This window comes from Triplophysa dalaica, chromosome 14, assembly GCF_015846415.1.
Source record: "Triplophysa dalaica isolate WHDGS20190420 chromosome 14, ASM1584641v1, whole genome shotgun sequence".
Lineage (NCBI taxonomy): Eukaryota > Metazoa > Chordata > Actinopteri > Cypriniformes > Nemacheilidae > Triplophysa > Triplophysa dalaica.
In genome coordinates this window covers 11,424,503-11,442,797 of record NC_079555.1, presented here as the reverse complement: position 1 = coordinate 11,442,797, position 18,295 = coordinate 11,424,503, and the positions used below count along the sequence as shown (strand labels likewise).

The 18,295-nt window shown below is 37.5% G+C and overlaps 2 protein-coding genes across 2 annotated transcripts; one reads left to right on the top strand and one right to left on the bottom strand.

Annotated features, from left to right (window-relative positions):
• Window positions 1-841: 841 nt before the first annotated feature.
• On the bottom strand, window positions 842-2,696 carry opa3 (outer mitochondrial membrane lipid metabolism regulator OPA3). Its single transcript, XM_056766399.1, has 2 exons — window positions 2,546-2,696; window positions 842-1,941 (listed from the first exon to the last, which is right to left on the bottom strand). The coding sequence occupies exons 1-2, from the start codon at window positions 2,685-2,687 to the stop codon at window positions 1,607-1,609; spliced, it is 477 nt and encodes a 158-aa protein (XP_056622377.1). The 5' UTR covers window positions 2,688-2,696; the 3' UTR covers window positions 842-1,606.
• Window positions 2,697-3,090: 394 nt separating this feature from the next.
• Window positions 3,091-16,440, top strand: ppp1r13l (protein phosphatase 1, regulatory subunit 13 like). The gene is made up of 13 exons (XM_056766741.1): window positions 3,091-3,247; window positions 8,785-8,870; window positions 9,049-9,164; window positions 9,303-9,825; window positions 10,064-10,156; window positions 10,236-10,315; window positions 11,552-11,900; window positions 11,988-12,412; window positions 12,507-12,644; window positions 14,420-14,553; window positions 14,636-14,802; window positions 15,054-15,247; window positions 15,551-16,440. The coding sequence occupies exons 2-13, from the start codon at window positions 8,834-8,836 to the stop codon at window positions 15,584-15,586; spliced, it is 2,292 nt and encodes a 763-aa protein (XP_056622719.1). The 5' UTR covers window positions 3,091-3,247; window positions 8,785-8,833; the 3' UTR covers window positions 15,587-16,440.
• Window positions 16,441-18,295: the final 1,855 nt, after the last annotated feature.

The window sequence follows — 18,295 nt, the reverse complement described above, 5'->3', positions numbered from 1 at the left end:
TTAACAGTGGACGTAATAATTGCCATTTAGAAAAACTAGAATAACTTAAACAGTGTTTTTGCAAAACGATCTGTACAGTGATGACAGTGTGTGCACAACCACAGAGTTGTCGTCTCTCAGTCACACAAATTCTACATCTACAGGCCATTTGTGGTACTACAAATACAATCACATTTAAGAAATACTTCACGTACAGTACAGTACAGTACAGTACAGTACAGTATCTCAGTGTGGATTCCGCTTTCATCATTACAAGTGTATAAATTTAGCAACATTTATATAATATAATTATAAAATGTGCCACATTTACATCATTAAGTTCTGACTCGCCACACAAACACCATCGACCAAGATCAACATCACTCTCAGTGGTGCAAATATCCGTACACCTTTCTTGATGCAAACTTAATGTAGAAAGGAAATATCAGTAACTTATCACATAAGGTGAAAATACTAGACAAGACAACAACTCTGCACAACCTTCTTTGTGCACAAATGGATTGTGTATCACAAAAAGTGTATCAGTGCTTCCATCTAGTGTCGAACACAACTCTTTTTTCACTGTTCGAACTTTTGATCTAAGGTTTACCTTCAACGCTTGAAATTAGATGCCAACACAATTTCTTTACAGGCCAATTGAGATTAGTATGTGGACTTGATGCTATAAAATAGTATCATTCATCCCATTAGAAATATGAACTTAACGTCAAGATAGACGATTGTTTTGTTTACTTACTTTGCTTTCAATAATATCAATACATTCTTTTATGCTAAAAAATGGAGAACAGCATTCAACAACCACAATTTCTTTCATCATTTTAATACAAGATACAAAAACAACTATAGAATATTTCACTTTTATTTTACAATTATAAATATACACCAATGTACACATGCCATATTGAACACATCAGTCATTTACTGCAATGGGGACTTTCTTGCAGAACATTCAGAGACAGGGTCTCTATATCCTAGTTTGAGAGACACTTCCATATTTATTATATGGAATGTCATTCAAGTATTCACAACTCAAAGTGCATTTTCAGATCACTTTAGGGGATTGCTGGTCACAGCAAGAAAATCAATGCTCAACCCCAAATTCATGTTAAAGCCAAAATGTATCAACACCATTTCCCTGGAATCTGTGTCTATTTGATTAAAAAGAGGAAAACAAAGCTTGAAATGATATCAAATCACGTTTAAACAGATTCTAATGTGTAATGTAATAAGTGGCCCAAAACTAAAAAATGGCTAGACAGTATGATCCGATAACTAGAGGTTTTATTTGAAATTGACTTATTTCAATCATGCAACCTTCAATGGTATGCTGGTGGGCAAACACATCACACACTGACAGAGCGTTCTCTGGTTTCTTCCTTATTTTTCAAAGCCCAGCTTTTTGCAGCAACAGTTAACCTAAAGAATCATTATCTGCCCGTAGCTTGATGTTTAGGCTTCACTAAGGGCTCTCTGTGTGTGGATGGCTGGGTCTACAATTAATATGTATGTGTATATGGCAGTGCTGCACCAAGACTCAGATGTCTTCATGAACTCCATAGTCTCCGTCCTTACTCTTTTTGGTTACTGACTTTAGTAATGCATATTGTTATTTGCTACTTGGAGCTGAACTTGGAAGTGACAATAGAAGTCTATTAATCTCTCTGATTTGGGCGTCCATGGTTTCTGTGGCTAGTGCAAGCTCCCCTAGTTGTGTATGGAGATTATTCATGTTTTCTGTTAGTTCCTCTTCTTTGCGCCTGGAGTTGGCTGCCTGTCGGGAATATTCGAGCACCATACAGCCTCCACCGATGATGAAAATAATAGCTTCACCGAGCAGCTCCGCTCCAAGCTCGGCAGCTGCGTCTTCATTCAGGGGTTTGATGGAAGAGCCACGGAAACCCATGATCCTCATTTTGGTTCTCATCTCAATCCAGTGGTACGCTACAAGAGGAAACATGACAAACAGTAGAGAATTATTGGTGGATTTTTGAGCAGTTCACTAAGAAATTGGAAAATAAATACATAAGCGCCACACCTTGATACTACTGTGTGCTGTGACCTAAGTAAAACTGATTAGCATAGCAACGTTAAGAAACACAAGGGCAATACACAATAACTTAAACACATGTCAGAGAACGTTCAATCATTGTTTTATTTTTATGGACTACTTAAATTTTACAGCCATCATACAAGATCAAATGAATTGTGAGACATCGTGACATTGGTGGTACAAATTTAGCTACAAGCAGGCACTTTCAGTTACTAGCTGAGCTGTCAATGACACGATGAGTCACGCCCCTTTCAAACAAACTCGAACCTTATTTGTTCGAGCGCATGAATGTTCTACTACCTCATTGGTCTACGGATACAACAGTTGTTAAATTCACCAAATGACCACACCGCAGCAGTCGTCATTGGCTAAATATCGGCGCAGGAGAACACCTATTGGCTGCGTTGTTCCTCCATTGAACCGCCTACAGACACCTTTAGCATGCACAGACATCACATCGTTACACCAGAATAGCCTCTTCAAATGTCATTTTACCTTGAGCTGGCGGAAGGCAGATATAATTCTTGAAGAATTCACTTTGGCGAGCACCTGCTTTTATCCTGTTAGCCAGCGGTTTGCTCAATTGTCGTATGCCCACATAGAGCAGCTTTGCGATTGGAAAGGCACCGACAACCATCTTGGAGGAAATGCGTCATCTGATGAGGCGGGACTGAGTCACGCACGTCTAGTCACGATGCAGTGCTTAATATTAATGACGCAATATGAATATTCATGAGAGGAATTCCCGAATTATTTCGTTTTTATGATTTTAGGGAAAATATAATTGCGGTATTCCTCTGTTTAGATAGTTCATCTATCTTTTTAAATTATCCTTCGTTTGTTTCTTATATATATATATATATAGTTTTTGTGAAATACATTCCAAATCGCTAAAAATGAAAATATTTATGAAATTATTTGTATAAAATAAGTAACAAGTAAAAGAAATCTGTTCTGTTTGGCGTCGCAGCGCATTGTTTACCTGCACCAGCTGTGCGATCGAAACACCTAACGTTACATAGCTCGGGTTTCAGAGAGACAGTGGGCTGGACTGTGAACGATATATCAAAACTTTACAGGCGAGAGTTAAACACCATTGAAACGTTTTACACGAAGCCATGTAACACATCTTTGCTGCCGGGACTACATTATAGCAGATACGATACGAAAACTTCAAAACTATTACAACTATTCAAGGTACAGAAGTGTATTTGATCTCTGTGTGCAACTGAATCAGACTTCGGATAACAGTTTAACGTTGTTATTTGACCAGACGAGGCGATTGTGTAGCGACCATTACGTTAGGCCATTACAAAGCGAACTTGTTGCATTTTTAAATATATATTTTAAAATAAAGAGTACGCTGTGGTTCGATGTTTTTAAGTCGTCTTTGTAAGGGCATGTACGAGGCCAGTCTCTTCTGTAAGTTAATGGGAATCAGATGTTTTCAAAGAGCACGGAGGGGACAGGGCAGAACAAAACTGCTATTTAAAACCATCTCGCATTCGGAGGTTCATTACATAACTTGAAAGATGTCTTTGATTTACTTAAAAGTCTGTTTGTGTTGATAATAATTCAGTATTGTAATATTGTTGGTTAGAATGTATAACGTTACAGTAACAGTCCCCAAAATAAACAGCATAGAACTGTCAACGTACCAGATTTTTTTGTAACATTGTTACATAGACATGGTTACATTTGCAAACATGTTTGTGTAAAACGTAAAAGACTTATTGTGTCGGCCTACTTCTATAATTATTCTTAGTGTTATCTTGTATATTGCATTTTTGTGTACTGTGCTGTCTGTGTCTTGGGCTGTTTATTGTGTTCCCTGTACAATAAACTCTAGCATCTTGAATCATTATCCATATGGTTTAACTATGCTAGACATATAATAAATAAAACAATAATTATATTTGTTTAGGTTTATTAATTCTAAAACCATAATAACCACAAATTGACACTGTGGTAATACAAATCAAAACAATAATCAAAATCAAATGACACTATTACTTAGGGGCGGTTTCCCGGACAGGGCTTAAGCCTACACTGTAAAAAATCCAATTTGCAAAATGTTCACCCTACAAAGTAACTTGAACTTGTTTTGCATATACTGAACAAAATTAGCCTAAGCATGTTTCTTACAAAGATTATTCTGTTGACTAGACTTAGTTTCTCAAGTTTTTGGCCAAAATGCGTCAGAAAGTTTGCCCAACTAACAAAACAATGTAATCTGAACAAGCAATAGTGCAAGAGTTTGAAAGTTCCCAAGATGCATTGCAGCACGTTCAATTCTGTGTTTCTTATTTGTTTTTCTTTTAAAGATTAATGTTTTAGTTCTTGCTGGCTTAATTTTTGCTTTAATATTGTTGTACTGTTTGTTATCTGTTGAGTTTAGAGTTCTTATAATGAATGATGGTTTTTGATTGTTACCATGGTTGAGACTTGAGTGTTCAGTGTTGAGATGTAAGTGCATGACACAAAGGTAAGGCCTGTAAATAAACACTGAACACAAGCTGTTTAAACAGTTATTTGATCCATTTTTGGGTCTGTTTGAGGCAGAGAACATTTAAATTGTAGTAAAAGACAAATACATTTGTTTATTTTTATATTTAACAGTACTTAAAAGACTTGGAAAATGTCATTTTAGTAATTTGACATTTTTCAATCAAACAACAGAAATATATTAATTGCCTGAACAACAGTGATTTGTGTGACAATTATATCTTTATTAGAAAAAGAAGACATTTAGCATTACATAAACAAAAAACTTTTTTAAATTAGCTAAACAAAGTATCATTACTTTGAAGAATAAAATAATATAAGTTGAGTATCAGGTTGCATAATTTTTTTATGTTGGCTTAATTTTTTTACTTAAATGTTAGAGTGTCTTAATCGAAAACAACTTGCAGAGACATATCTTAAAATAGATCAGTGTGATTGTTTAGGCTCAAGATGCCCACCAGTTATGATTTTTTTGTAAAATATGTTTTTAAAAGCGACTTAAATATCCTAATTTAACCAAGGCCTGGTCCTGTTTTAAACTAGTTCCTGTCTGGGAAACTGCCCCATAATGTTTACTATAATAAAGCCATGATTCATCTGATTAAATGTTTAATGGTTCGATTTTTGAAACGTGCACCAGATGTCTTGATCAACAATCTGCTTCATTGTACATTTTACCTAAGCAGGTTTAATAATGAGCACCTTCGTGTCACTTTTGAGCAGCGATGGGAACAGGCCCAATTCTAACATGCAAGGCTGACCTATCATCTGAATAAATGCTATCGGAACCAGCTAAACTGCATATCTGTCTAACTCCTGTCCTGCTGCAACACGTTCTCAGCTGGCTCACTGATCCATAAATGTACTCTATAAAGACATGCATTTGCATGACAGTTGAATCATGAAGGCCTGTTCTAGTCTGCTTTACTGTTTCTGGATTTTGTCATCTTGTTTGATTCACAAGGAACATTAAGTTCAGACTTTTGAAGAGTTGAGAGATTCCACAAGCAAATGTTATTGCATGCAAATCTGTGTAGACTCTTTGGAGTGCCTTTAGGGCAGGGCTGTACACAAACAATACATTCTCTAAAAAACAGCATTGGTAGTAAAGGGGAGCGAGATCTGTGAGTCTTACACTTCTGTATAACCCAGCCATGGTATTTGGATGAGTAACAGGGTATAGTCATACAGTCTTCTGTGGTGGGGCTACATTGTTTGAAAATAACCTGACACTCCCTAATCCTGCTGTAATTTTATGTTGCAATCCAAAATCTTACTACAGTCCATCTAAACCAAATTTAGCTGATAGTTTTACAATGTATTCTAATGCTACAGGTGTATGTAGTGTAGGCCTACTATAGTACTTGTAGGCTCATGTTTTTGCATCTGGTATTTTTTTGTCGATTCTTCAGTCAAGTACTAGCTTGAAACCAGGAAATGATTCCTCCCACGGTTTAGCTGTGAATTAAGAGTAACAATAGGGTGAGGTACAGAATTCTTTTGCAGTAACTCAATGGTCCATGTAAGGTGGGGACATTAGTAGGAATTACTATTTTCCAGTCCACCCCCTCCTAAAATATCAACTTTCTCTATACTTTTCAAATTTGCCCATTATTCTAGCTGTGCAGAAACATTAGGTCTGTTATCCTCAAGGTGTTGTAATACAAGCATCATTTAATCTGTATAATAATAAAGGTTTTCATTGTAAGTGAAAATTATTAGTTAGCAGGACTACACACACAATACACTTTTGTAGTACTAGTTTACTTACCTCAACAGTGTTCAGTCTTGTTATGCAGTATTTGTGTGATTGATTTTTATACTTAAAATGAAAATTCTGTCATAATTTACTCACCTTCGAGTTGTTTCAAATCTGTTTACATTTCTTTGTTCTGATGAGCAGAGAGAAAGATATTTGGAAGAATGCTTATATAACTAGACAGATTTTGCCCTCCATTGACTACCGTAGTAGGAAAAAATACAATGGTAGTCAAAAGTGCCCCACATGTCCTACATTCTTTAAAACGTAAATAAATGACGTAAGTTATAAAGTAATTTTTCCTACTATGGAAGTCAATGGGGGGCAAGATCTGTTTGTGTTCATCATAACAAAGACATTTATACAGATTTGGAATAACTTGAAGCAGAGTAAATGATGACACAATTTTCATTTTTGGGTGAAGTATCCCTTCAATCCGGTGAATGTCCTGCTAATAATAAATCATTACAGTACTACTTTGGCAAGGCCCTGCATAAATTCTAAAGCTGTAACTATTTTTGAACTCATGCCTCTGTTTGTTCTTATCAGTCAGATTCCAACACACCCTTGCTCTCTTAAAAATATACGTTTATGGTGTCAATGCATGAGATATTGTAATGTCTTAAATATGTCATGCATGCTCTCTTTCAGACACTACTGTCTTATATTTGAGAAACACATTTCTGCAAGAAAACATTCCTTAGATGTTTAAAATCCTGTACACTCATGAGATAATTGTAAGAATGTCCTAGAGGTTTGGACAAAATCGTTTTAATCTCACTTATGAATTATTAGTTATTGTGGTTGCTGTGAAATTTTGTCTGCATAGTTTAAGTTAACAATTACAGGATTAAGCCTGTTTACATACTTCATAAATGTATACTGTACTAGAGATAAATAGATTGGGATGCAAATGAATAACATGTTACCTGGAAAGCCGTATCGCGCATGTAACGACAGACAGAGAGCATTCAAAGAATCTGATTGGGAAAGTGTGTTAAAATAGAGAACAAGGACAGGTGGTTTTTGCCACCACACCTAAATCTGCTGGTAGAAAGCATTGCTAGCTTTGTATTTTGCTTCATGCCTCTGGCTCAAAACGGACTAGGTCTTCTTATCACCATGCCCGAGAGTTATTAATAACTCCTGTCACTCTCAAATTCACTGCATTCCAACTCTCTTCCAGACAAGAGTGCAAAAACACTTTAACGAAAGTCCTAAACTATCAGTCAGACAAAGGTGAATCATGCCAATGGGTTAATAAATGCTGAACTGTAAATGAGAGTTAGAGATTATAGTCAGACTGGATAAAGGGTGTGTCTGAAGGAGGGAAGAGGTCTTGAAGAAAATTGTGACAGAATTAGAGGGCAGCAGGGTCACCTGGATGATGTCTGTGTGTAAGTTCATAACCTGTGGATAACAAGTAAGTTAGTAGAGACTGTAGCTTGTGGTCAGCACCTTTAGTTCTTGTCTGTAAACATTACGGCTGATGATGCAAAAACCATTTATTCAATGGCAGTAAATTATTTTTATTAGCAGACATGAATAAAATAGTGTTTTTTACAATTTACTGGCCTAAAAAGTCAATAATAATCATGGAATTGTATGTAAAGACTGTTTTGCTAGAATGTCACTGTTTATTAATTTCACATATATGAATAATGATTTTGATTCCATCCTTAATGTTCTTTTGGTTGTATTTTGTCTAATGTTTGTGTAGTGTAGTGTTAAAAATGCTTTAGAACCTTGTTGACGTCTTGCAAAATTGTCTATAGTGAATATAAACATAAGAATATGATTTTGTAGTTATGATCTGCTTTGAAATAATAATATTTTTAAGAAAATGCTATTTTGCCTAAGCAAATTATTCTTTTTAATTGGTTAGTTTACATAAACGATATTATTTAGGCTATAACTTGGCAAAACTATGCACCCCTCCCTCTCAATTCCAAATATTAGCTTAATGTTTTTAATAAATCATTCAATATCACAAGGCCACACTAACATGTTATAACAGATTTTATTCTTTGTTATATATAATGTTCTTCACACATAAAAAGCCTCAGACCTACAGCAACATTTTGACTGCGTGTGGGTTAAGTTATTCGTTCAGTCGTATGAGTCAGTACAGTAAAATCAGAAGAGTAAACTGGCTGATGTATAACCACACGGAAAACAGCAAATTACTACAATACACTACAGGCTCACTTTCTTGAAGTGAGCGTGCTTGAAGGCCAAAGTATCTGAAAAAAAATACTTCTTTAAAATGCATAATTTCCACTTAAGTCAGTTGCAATGAATGAAAAAGTTGATCAGATAGTGTCGATGTGATACAGTCGGTCTCATACACTCAATCCATGTATCTGTTGGTATATACACTGACCACATTGCAGTATTCTGTTGTGTACTACTACTATGCTTGCTTGACTTTCACATGCAATGTGACTGATTCATCTTCTCCTGCATTTAGGCCGTGTTGAGTTAATTGGAGGTCACAAGAACAGGAATACACAAACACCATGAACTCCCAAAGTAGCTATGCCAGTAGCTTTATCTGTAAGTATTTTAACATAACTGAAGCATAATACAGTTCTTATTTCCTGTTCGTGGACAATGTAGGCATGTTACTTACAAGCAATAATGTAACATGTCCTGTTACACATGCGTTCTTATTTTCAGTCTCACCACTTACAATCAATGACATTTAATTTAAGGTTTTGTGTTTACGTTTTAGTTCAGTCCATCAACGATGATCTAAATGCGTCTTTGGCCACGGCAGATGAGCTGTCTCGAGAGTTCAGCTCTCTTATGCAGGAAGCGACTCCTACCGTAGAAACCACTACTGCACAGGTTACAGAACAAGATCAAGCTGTTTTTATTCTAGTTTAAATATTTTTCTACCTTATGAGTTTCAAAAGAGTCTAGTACCAGTATCATTTTCAAAAGTTGGTATTGTATTGTTTACTCTTGTTTGTTGACTTTTTGCAGAGTTCCACCCCCAAAACCCCAAAAAGCAGCAATGGCAGTAGTAGTTTCTATAGTGCAAACAAGAATGGAAATGAGAGCAACATGTCCTTTCCCCAGACCTCTACAAGCAGCCTGACCACCGAATCCAACCAACGCTCCATTGACTCCACCATGAGCAGAACAGAATCTAACCTGGACAAACCATCCAGCATGATATTAAAGACAGCATCTTCCAATCCTTTAACCCAGCAGATGTCCCCTTTTATGTCCCGCAAAGACAAATCAGACACACGGTTTAACTACAACCAAATGACACCCCCTAACATGTCTCCCAAAACCATGAGATCTCTAGGCATGACATCAATGAGTTATGGGGAGCCAACTGCCTTATCCAGTCCCAGCTATGACAGCAAATCAGCTCGTAGTATGATGCAGCCTTCAGCTAGTACATTTGCCTTGCCTCCGAGTGCCAGGCCAGCTCAACCTTTCGGTCAACAAGGTGTCAGTACGCTACCACGCAACTTTCATTCATTCAGAACCTTGGGTAATGCAATTGTACCTCTTTTGTGCTTTTATTGCTTTATGTTTATATCAGAATCAACACTATTATTTACAGTAGTGAGTATTACATGATACGGTATAATATGCAGTATATATGTTTTTTATTTGCTCTTTGTCTACGATTATATGTTTGCTTAGTTGTCTGATTTCATGGATTGACATTCTGTTGGTTTCTATACTAAGACTGTTCTGCAATTGATTCTTTCCATCATCATCTTTAGACGATGGATTGCAGAAGCAGAAGAACCCCTCTAAGTGGAACGAGACAGACCTGGATGTGTCATATGAGAGAAAGTCTCACCACGCCTACGACAGTAAGTCCTTAACTGTAAAGTAAGCACATATAAATGTGAGGAGCCCATTCACTCGCTCAATGTTTTCTTTGTGCCACAGAGAATGAATGGATCAGACCATCTGTACCAAACAGTAACTGGAAAGAATCAAACCTGGACGCTCCTCCTTCCACTAAGAAGGTATGGAAATGTTGTGGGGTGTGTGTAAAAGTGTTTGTTGTGTGTTTCATTTTGCCCAGGGCACTATTAGAATAATAACTACAGTTGAGTTACCTGGAACAACTGATTGAAAGGAATCTGGAATAAGATTTCTAACAGAACTGATTTTTCACATTTCCTCGTTCTCACTTTCCCTATAACAAAATCAATCTGCACCTTTCTCAGCTGGGCCCTTCTCTCCTTTATTTTTCATTATTTCTTCTTGGTTGGTTGTTTCTTTTACAGTTGTTCTGGAGATTAAATCCCAATTATTTCTGCTCACTAGATACATAGATCTTTAACAGTAGTCTATAGATCTTTCAAGACAAACCTACAAAGAACACAATGCCGGTCAGCATTATATATATAACTTATAACATTTAATATTAATATATTAATAATAATAAAAAAAGTGTATTTCACAATTTTGCAATGCAGCTTCACAGTAAATACAATTAGTATAAACGGTAGAGTTATAAGGAAAATAAACATACATTTATGAAATATATACTGTGTATATAATACATGGTATTATTGCAGTTGTTTCAATTAAGAAGGCTCTATTGACAGAAATGCAATAAAATATACATGACGATGTCTTCAAACGTGTATAAAGACCTTACGTAACTAAGCGTTATGTTTGTCGTACCTTAGAATGAGCTATTTTTATCTACATACACCGCGGGTCCCTTTACATAGAATTCACCATGTTGTTTCTACAGGAGCCCTAAACAGACAAACTGCTCTACAGAGCGCATTGCGTAGTGCTTTGAAAGGGAGGGGGGAGTGGTGGACTGAACCTCTAAGTGCTGCTAAAATCTCCACATTGCATCTTTAAAGATACTAAATGTAGAAATGTCTGTCTCTTTTATTTGGTGAGTTAAGTTCAATCTGTGAATCTCTGCCCATAGGATGTTGATTTAATTCAGATGTTTTACACAGATAGACATAAAAACATGTTTAGGTCTCTGGGTCCCCAGGAATGGAGTTAAAAACCATTGGCTTGAAGCCTATTTTTAATCGCTGTTTTTATGAAACCCCTATGGAGAAAAAGGCAACTACTTCTGGGATGTAATGCATCTGAAGAAGTGGGCAGCCATTATGTATTTTTATAGGATAATAACACCTTCCAGGTATGAGGAACAAGAATAGAGAATTCACATTAAACATGCAACAGCTGTTACAGTTTCTTACGTGCCTTTCTTCTTGCTTTCTTAGCCTCAACCCTGTTACAGCTCACTTCCACGGAACACCCGTATCGCTGTGCCTCCTGATCATCCCTCAACCCCCAGTTCACTATATGGCCCACAACCAATCATCTCCCGCATCTCCATTCCTCCTACAAACACTGGAGTCCGCAAGCATAGGCCCATTCCCCTCTCTGTCATCATGAGGCTTCAAAACCCCGCCTATGCTTTAGATGACACCAGATACACCCCTGATCCAGTGGGAGAACAAAATCCAGGAATTTACCGGCAAGCTCTTCCCTTGCCCAAAGAGTACTTCCGGCCTGTTCAAACACCTCAGCCTCAGCAACCTCAGAGACAATTTACATACTATAGAGAAGGTACCCTGTAACAAAATGTCACATGTGGGCCAATCTCATATTTATATTGAACTTTAATTAACGTAATTTTTTGTTTTTCATAAACAGTACTCCAATCTGCAGATGTTGATGCTGAGCTTGAGATGCAGGAGAAACAGGAGACTGCTAGAACAGATGAGAGTATGGTGGAGGAACCTAAGATGCCCCCTCGACCTCTCAGCCCCACACGGCTGCAGCCTGTGGTGGCCCCTGAAGCAGAAATGGTCACTGATGTAGAAGAACTGATACGGATCCGCTCAGAGTTCCCCAGGGCCCTGAAGAGACGGGGCTCCGTTGAAGTTTCTCAACCCTCGAAAGAATTGCCCATTTCCCAGCCCAACCAATACAAGCAGATGATCAATAAACTGTTTCACAAAAGGATCCGCATCAAAGAGGAACCTATTGCAGAGAGCGGCGGCTCTTCGGATGAAGAAGAGAGTCCAAAAGCTGCTTCAGTACCTGTCACTATGATACAGGTCTCATGTGATCAGAAAGTAAGGGACCACACAATAAATATTGCTCAGAAACAGCAATCGCAAGTTCTTATTAAGGGGATATTTTAATTAAGTCTCGTGACTGTTTTCACAGCATCTTCGGTCTATCTTACGGAAGAGTAAGAAATCCTCTAAACCTGGCCTCCGCAAAGCTCACCTGAGCCCACTGGTACTGATGCTGGATGGGGCTTTAGTAGGAGAACTAGAAACTGTACAGAAGGCTGCGCAGGCGGTATGTCACAACCTTCATGTCGATTTTTTTGGTTTGGTTTGATTTTAATATCCGTGTATGTAATTGCGGTAGTTTGTATTTATTCATCCATAATCATACTAAATGAGGCCTCTTTTAGAGGCTCTTAAGGTCTAAAACTACTTTGAGGGAATTTTGTTTTCCCTCAAAGCCAATGGACTTTATCAACTTTATCAATGTGTGCCCTCATTATATTTAGTTAAGGGGTTAGTTCAGCAAAAAACTCCAATTTGCCATTTATTTACTTACCCTCAGGCCATCCGCGATGTAGGTGACATATTTTCTTGTGTAGAACCATAAAGAAGATTGTTTCATAAAGCCCTCTCTGCTATATGTAATGGGAGTCTATGGGGTCCACCTGTCTTAGAGTTCCTAAAGCACATAATTCCAAAAAGCGGCTCCTGGCGACATGTTGACGTTTCGTGAAGCAAATCGTTTGATATTTTCATAAAACTAAACGTCATTTTTAATTTAATGGCTATTATTATAAAAAATTACGTTCAAATTTATGAAAATATCAGGCGGGTCAACTTCACGAAACGTCAACATGTCGCCAGCAGCCGCTTTTTGGTATTATGTGCTTTAGGAACTCTTAGAAAGGCGGACCCCATATACTCCCATTATATGAAGCAGAGAGGGCTGCGGATTTACCAAACAATCTTCTTTACGGTTCTACTCAAGAAACCTACATCTTGGATGGCCTGAGGGTGAGTAAATAAACGGCAAATTGGAGTTTTGGGCTGAACTATCCCTTTAAAATCTGAAAATGCACTTTCTTCCTGTATTGACTATCCATCTTAAATGACGTATGTTAGATGGCTTGGATGGAGAATCCGTTAACTCCTCCCCTTCAAATGTCAGTCTGCTGCCGGTTCCATTTCAAAAAGAAAGAGAAAGACAAAAGCCACGCCCACTATTGTTCTCATTAGAAATTCCTTTCAGTCTGAAATGGGTCAAAATACACAATTAAAACAATCGCAACTTCTGGTTCACGGGGACTTTAAAGGGATATTTCACTCAAAAATTAAAATTCTGTAATGAATTGCTCACCCTCAAGTTATTCCAAATCTGCATACATTTATTTGGTCTGTTGGAGACAAAGAAAGATATTTAGTTAGCAACTGAGATTTCAAAAAATGGTAGTCAAAGGTGCCCCAGAACTGTTATTTTTCCTAAATTCTTAAAAAGATTTTCTTTTGTGTTCAACGGAACAAAAATATTATTCAATAATTCTTTAACTATGGTAGTCAACGGTGCCCCAGAAATCTCATGAACTATTATTCATCCAAAAATCTCTCTTTGTGTTCAACAGAACAAAATAAACTTTAGAGAGCATCCTTTGTTGCAGAAATCAGCTTTCATCTCTCTCCAGAAATAATTCACAAAGCTCTGCTCTGCAATTTGACAATCCATTGTATTCATGTTGCTCGTATCTTACTGTTTTTTTATGTTGTTCCATGTCTGATATCCGTGGAACATAAACCAAAAATGATCCCGTGTCAAAGAAGGTGGAGCCCCAGAACCCTTCCCATTACATAATGACAAAGGACCAATGGTAGATTGAGAGGTTAACTGGGCAGACTGAACTTTTCCAGAAAGTTTGTTTCCTGCAGTGAACTAGTTATTTTTAGCTTCATCTTGGCTGGATTATGAAAATCATGGCCAGATCATGGTTTTGGAGTGCATTATTAAATGTTAACCTAACACGTGTTTTGTAATTCCCAACATTGAAAGAAAATGTATGTCCCCATGTATAGATAAGTGATCCAAGTCTGGCTAATGATGAAGGAATCACGGCCCTTCACAATGCTATCTGTGGTGGACACTTCCCAGTGGTTGAGTTCCTGGTACGCATCGGAGCTAACGTCAGCGCTCCAGATAGTCATGGCTGGTGAGCTTCATTAATTTAAGTGTGTATGTAGGTATATAGGTTATTTGTGTGAGTATATGTATACATTCTTATCTTTTGGCAGGACACCCCTTCACTGTGCTGCATCCTGTAATGATCTGAGAATGTGCGAATTTCTGGTGAGGAACGGAGCAGCGGTCTTGGCGGTAACAGACAGCGATGGAGCCACGGCAGCACAGAAATGTGACCCGTATGCTGTGAACTTCGAAAATTGCGAGAGCTTTTTAAGAGGTGAGGATGATGTAATCCGACATGATGCCTGAAATATGTGTTTAATAGTTATAGATAGCTTGTCACAATGAGCTTAACATTTCTGAATTATTCATGCCGTTAACTCATAACTTTTGGGAGGAGATTAAATTGAATACACCCTTATAACAGAGAACAAGTGAGTAATCCGAGCATTTTGAAATGCTGTCATTTAATTTCCTATCATTATGTGCCAGCACTTGTCGAGTTTCATGGTGTGTGTTTGTGTTTAGGTGTGGAGGAAGTGATGGGTGTGGAGAACAGCGGGGTGGTGTACGCTTTATGGGTATATTCTGCCCAGGCTCCAGACGAGCTGAGCTTTAAAGAAGGAGACATGGTGACCATACTGCAGAAGACTGAAGGGGTGGACTGGTGGTGGGCTTCACTGTGTGGCAGAGAGGGCTTCGTACCAATCAACTACTTTGGTGTAAGAAGAGCTCAATTACAAAAAAATTACCAAAAAAGTAACACTGACGAAAATCCATCATTAGACAGCTCTACGTGTCATTTATGGCTATTTGGTGATCCAAATTGGGTTGATAGTTGATTATCTGACCATCCATCTGTTACCGGTGTTCTCCACAAATAGCAATTCTGTTCATGGAAAAACAACCTTTTGTCATGTATGCTGTATATAATCCTAAATTTACTTACAGAATTTATTAAGCGTCTTCCTTAATATTGTATTATTTGTTTAATGGTTTTGTTTCTCTCTCTTTCTCCAATGTAGCTTTTTCCAAAAGTGCGGCCTAGAACACTATGCTGAAGCACAGAAGCCGTCTGCAGACTTCAGTCATAAGGTGCCTGAATCGTGCCTGGCCAAACTGACGTGTTTTTGAAAGTGACATGAGGTGCACGGTTTAAGACTTTTTAAGTCTTTTTTTCACCCCCTAAATCGTATATTGAGAACAGCTAGCTTTCTTAACATTCACACTGCAACAGATCTTTTTTCACCTCCAAGAAATCACAGCATCGTCTGTGATTGGAAGTCATTCACTGGGAACTAATATAATCCCAAGTAAAATCTTCTAATCCGTTCCCGTCTATGGAAGTCAGTGCTTAGCGTGTTGTTTAACTGATTCATTTGACATTAAAAATACATTTTTCACTTCATGAGGACACCTTTTCGTGACTTTAGTTCAAATGATGTTACATACACTGTATTTCCTTTGGTTGGAGAGGCTCATTGACGGTCTTGACTAATCTGAGGGACTGATCAAAAAGGAAAGGAATTCATCCGTCTGTAAGTGTTGCTTTTGTCCATGTATATTTTGCGTGCAAGTTGTTTATCAGTTGTTAATCCGTAATGATAGATGCATTTGAATGAACGGTGGTCTAACTCAACTTTTGATTATTAACAGTATTTTATGTAACTAGTTCAATCTTTTTATACATAACATATAAGTACATATTTTGAGAATAACACATACTTTCCATGTGGGTTGTGTGCTGTACGCTTGCTTTGTTATAAGAAACGTTTAATTGGGTTTTTGATGGTTTTACTGGGTGTTTGCATCAGCCTTGTTGAATCCATTGACTGTGACTGTTACAATATGATAAACATTTTTGTAATACTCTTGCACAAAAGTAACTTTAATAAATAAATCTACACAAATGTGATGCGTTTCATACATGACAGAGACGACAATATGTGTGCCAACATGTGTAACAAAGCCACCAGCAGAGGGCAGAGTCAGCTTTGATTTCACACCCAACCTTATTTACCCTTGACCTCTGGTGGCCATGTAACTATAGTGTATGATCCTAATTTTCCTAGTATAAATCCACTATTGTGTTTTCTGAATTTTAATTAATAATGGCTTTACACTATGTTGTCATGAATATATGATTTGAAGCATTATGTTTACTTGGGTCTAATTAAGGCAGAAGCTAGTAATTAATCTTTTTAATTAAGTTCCAAAGGATTCTATTGACATGCCTGCTATTCTATGAAAGACATGTTTATTCATCCTAATGTATTCCAGCAAGATTAATGAAAGCTTTATATGAGAATTATTTCATAGTTATTAAAATATAACTTTGGGCATAACCTTAGCACAAACCACCACCTGTGCACAGCAGAAATAGCACTGGGCATCTAAACCTGTTTTTATAATATTTCTATGCTTGTGGAAAGATTACACGAGTCTCGAGTGGGCTTTATTCTCTAGAATAAAGTGTTCAGAGAGCCATGGACTGAGTAAACATCATTGTGCACTATAGTCACAGCTGGGTACTCTTGTATGGAGAGATCTGTACTTGTATAACAAAGCCAGATGTCCTGCGTGCTTGTTGTATTGTTGAAGCATGTAGTAGTATCGTAGGTCACTTTATACATTTGTCATACGTTACAAATATTCTAAGTACTCCAGTGGCGACCACATTTTATATAGATATGAGACATATACAATTATGCAGATTACATGATGTATACTTGTTCATGGAGCTATACTATAGACACACACATGTTCATCTTTTTTGTAAGAGCTATTTTTGATGTAAGACTATTGTTCGGAGCAGTCAGCACATGTATTGAATGGTGTTCGCGCGAGGTAGAACTCATTCAAGGCCTCATTGAAACCCTATTATGATAGATGCGAGTCAGAATAGAGTGCTTTTAGACTTCAGACAGAAACAAACCTCGAATCCACAGACTCACCTGAATGCTTTTCACCTTTTTTTTAGTCTCAGCTATTTCTCTGACCTCATCCCTTCATTCCCCGTATCTTGTTTTTACCTTGTTGAGTTCCACTTCACTGCCGGCCATCGTCTGCTTCATTCCCTCTTGATTCCTTCTCTCACGCTCTCTTGCTCCTTCCATGTGTTTTTTTTCTGTCTGCCTCCCTTCATTTTTTCCACCGCTTTCTCAGACACACACTGTTAGTCTAGAGATGAGCTGGCCATTATTAGAGATGGCATTTTGGACCATCAGCTCCTGACAGGCCCGCTTGATGTGACAGGGCAGCGTACGTGCACCTCAAAACAAATAAATGTGTAATCAGCCTCCAACAGATGCGCTTTTCCAATGCTTCTACTCTGAGCGAGAGAAAGGGTGAAAAATTGAAAAACGATTAGAATGGAAAATGGTGTAGTATGAAATGAAAAGCTGTAAATGTGGTCTTCATCTCTCTCACTGGAGGTAAAACTACCTGTCAGTTGAATATGAGACGGTATATATTTTAGTGTTTGAAGCTTAAAATAGACAAAGCATTGGTGTACAGACCAGAATGGATTACCGGGTGAACCGAACATAAGAAAAAACATACAGTATATAAGACAAGACTCAAAGCTGGGTCCCTTTGTACAAACTGCTCAAGAACATCATACAGAACATCTTAAAAATGTTTTTTGCAAATCATGTTTTATCTTGCTAATACGAAAACCCATCGGCACATCATGCCAAAACAGCCACTTAACATGATAAACATAGCAACCATGCCAAAGGCACAAAGTGAGGTTTTTACTTATCACATAA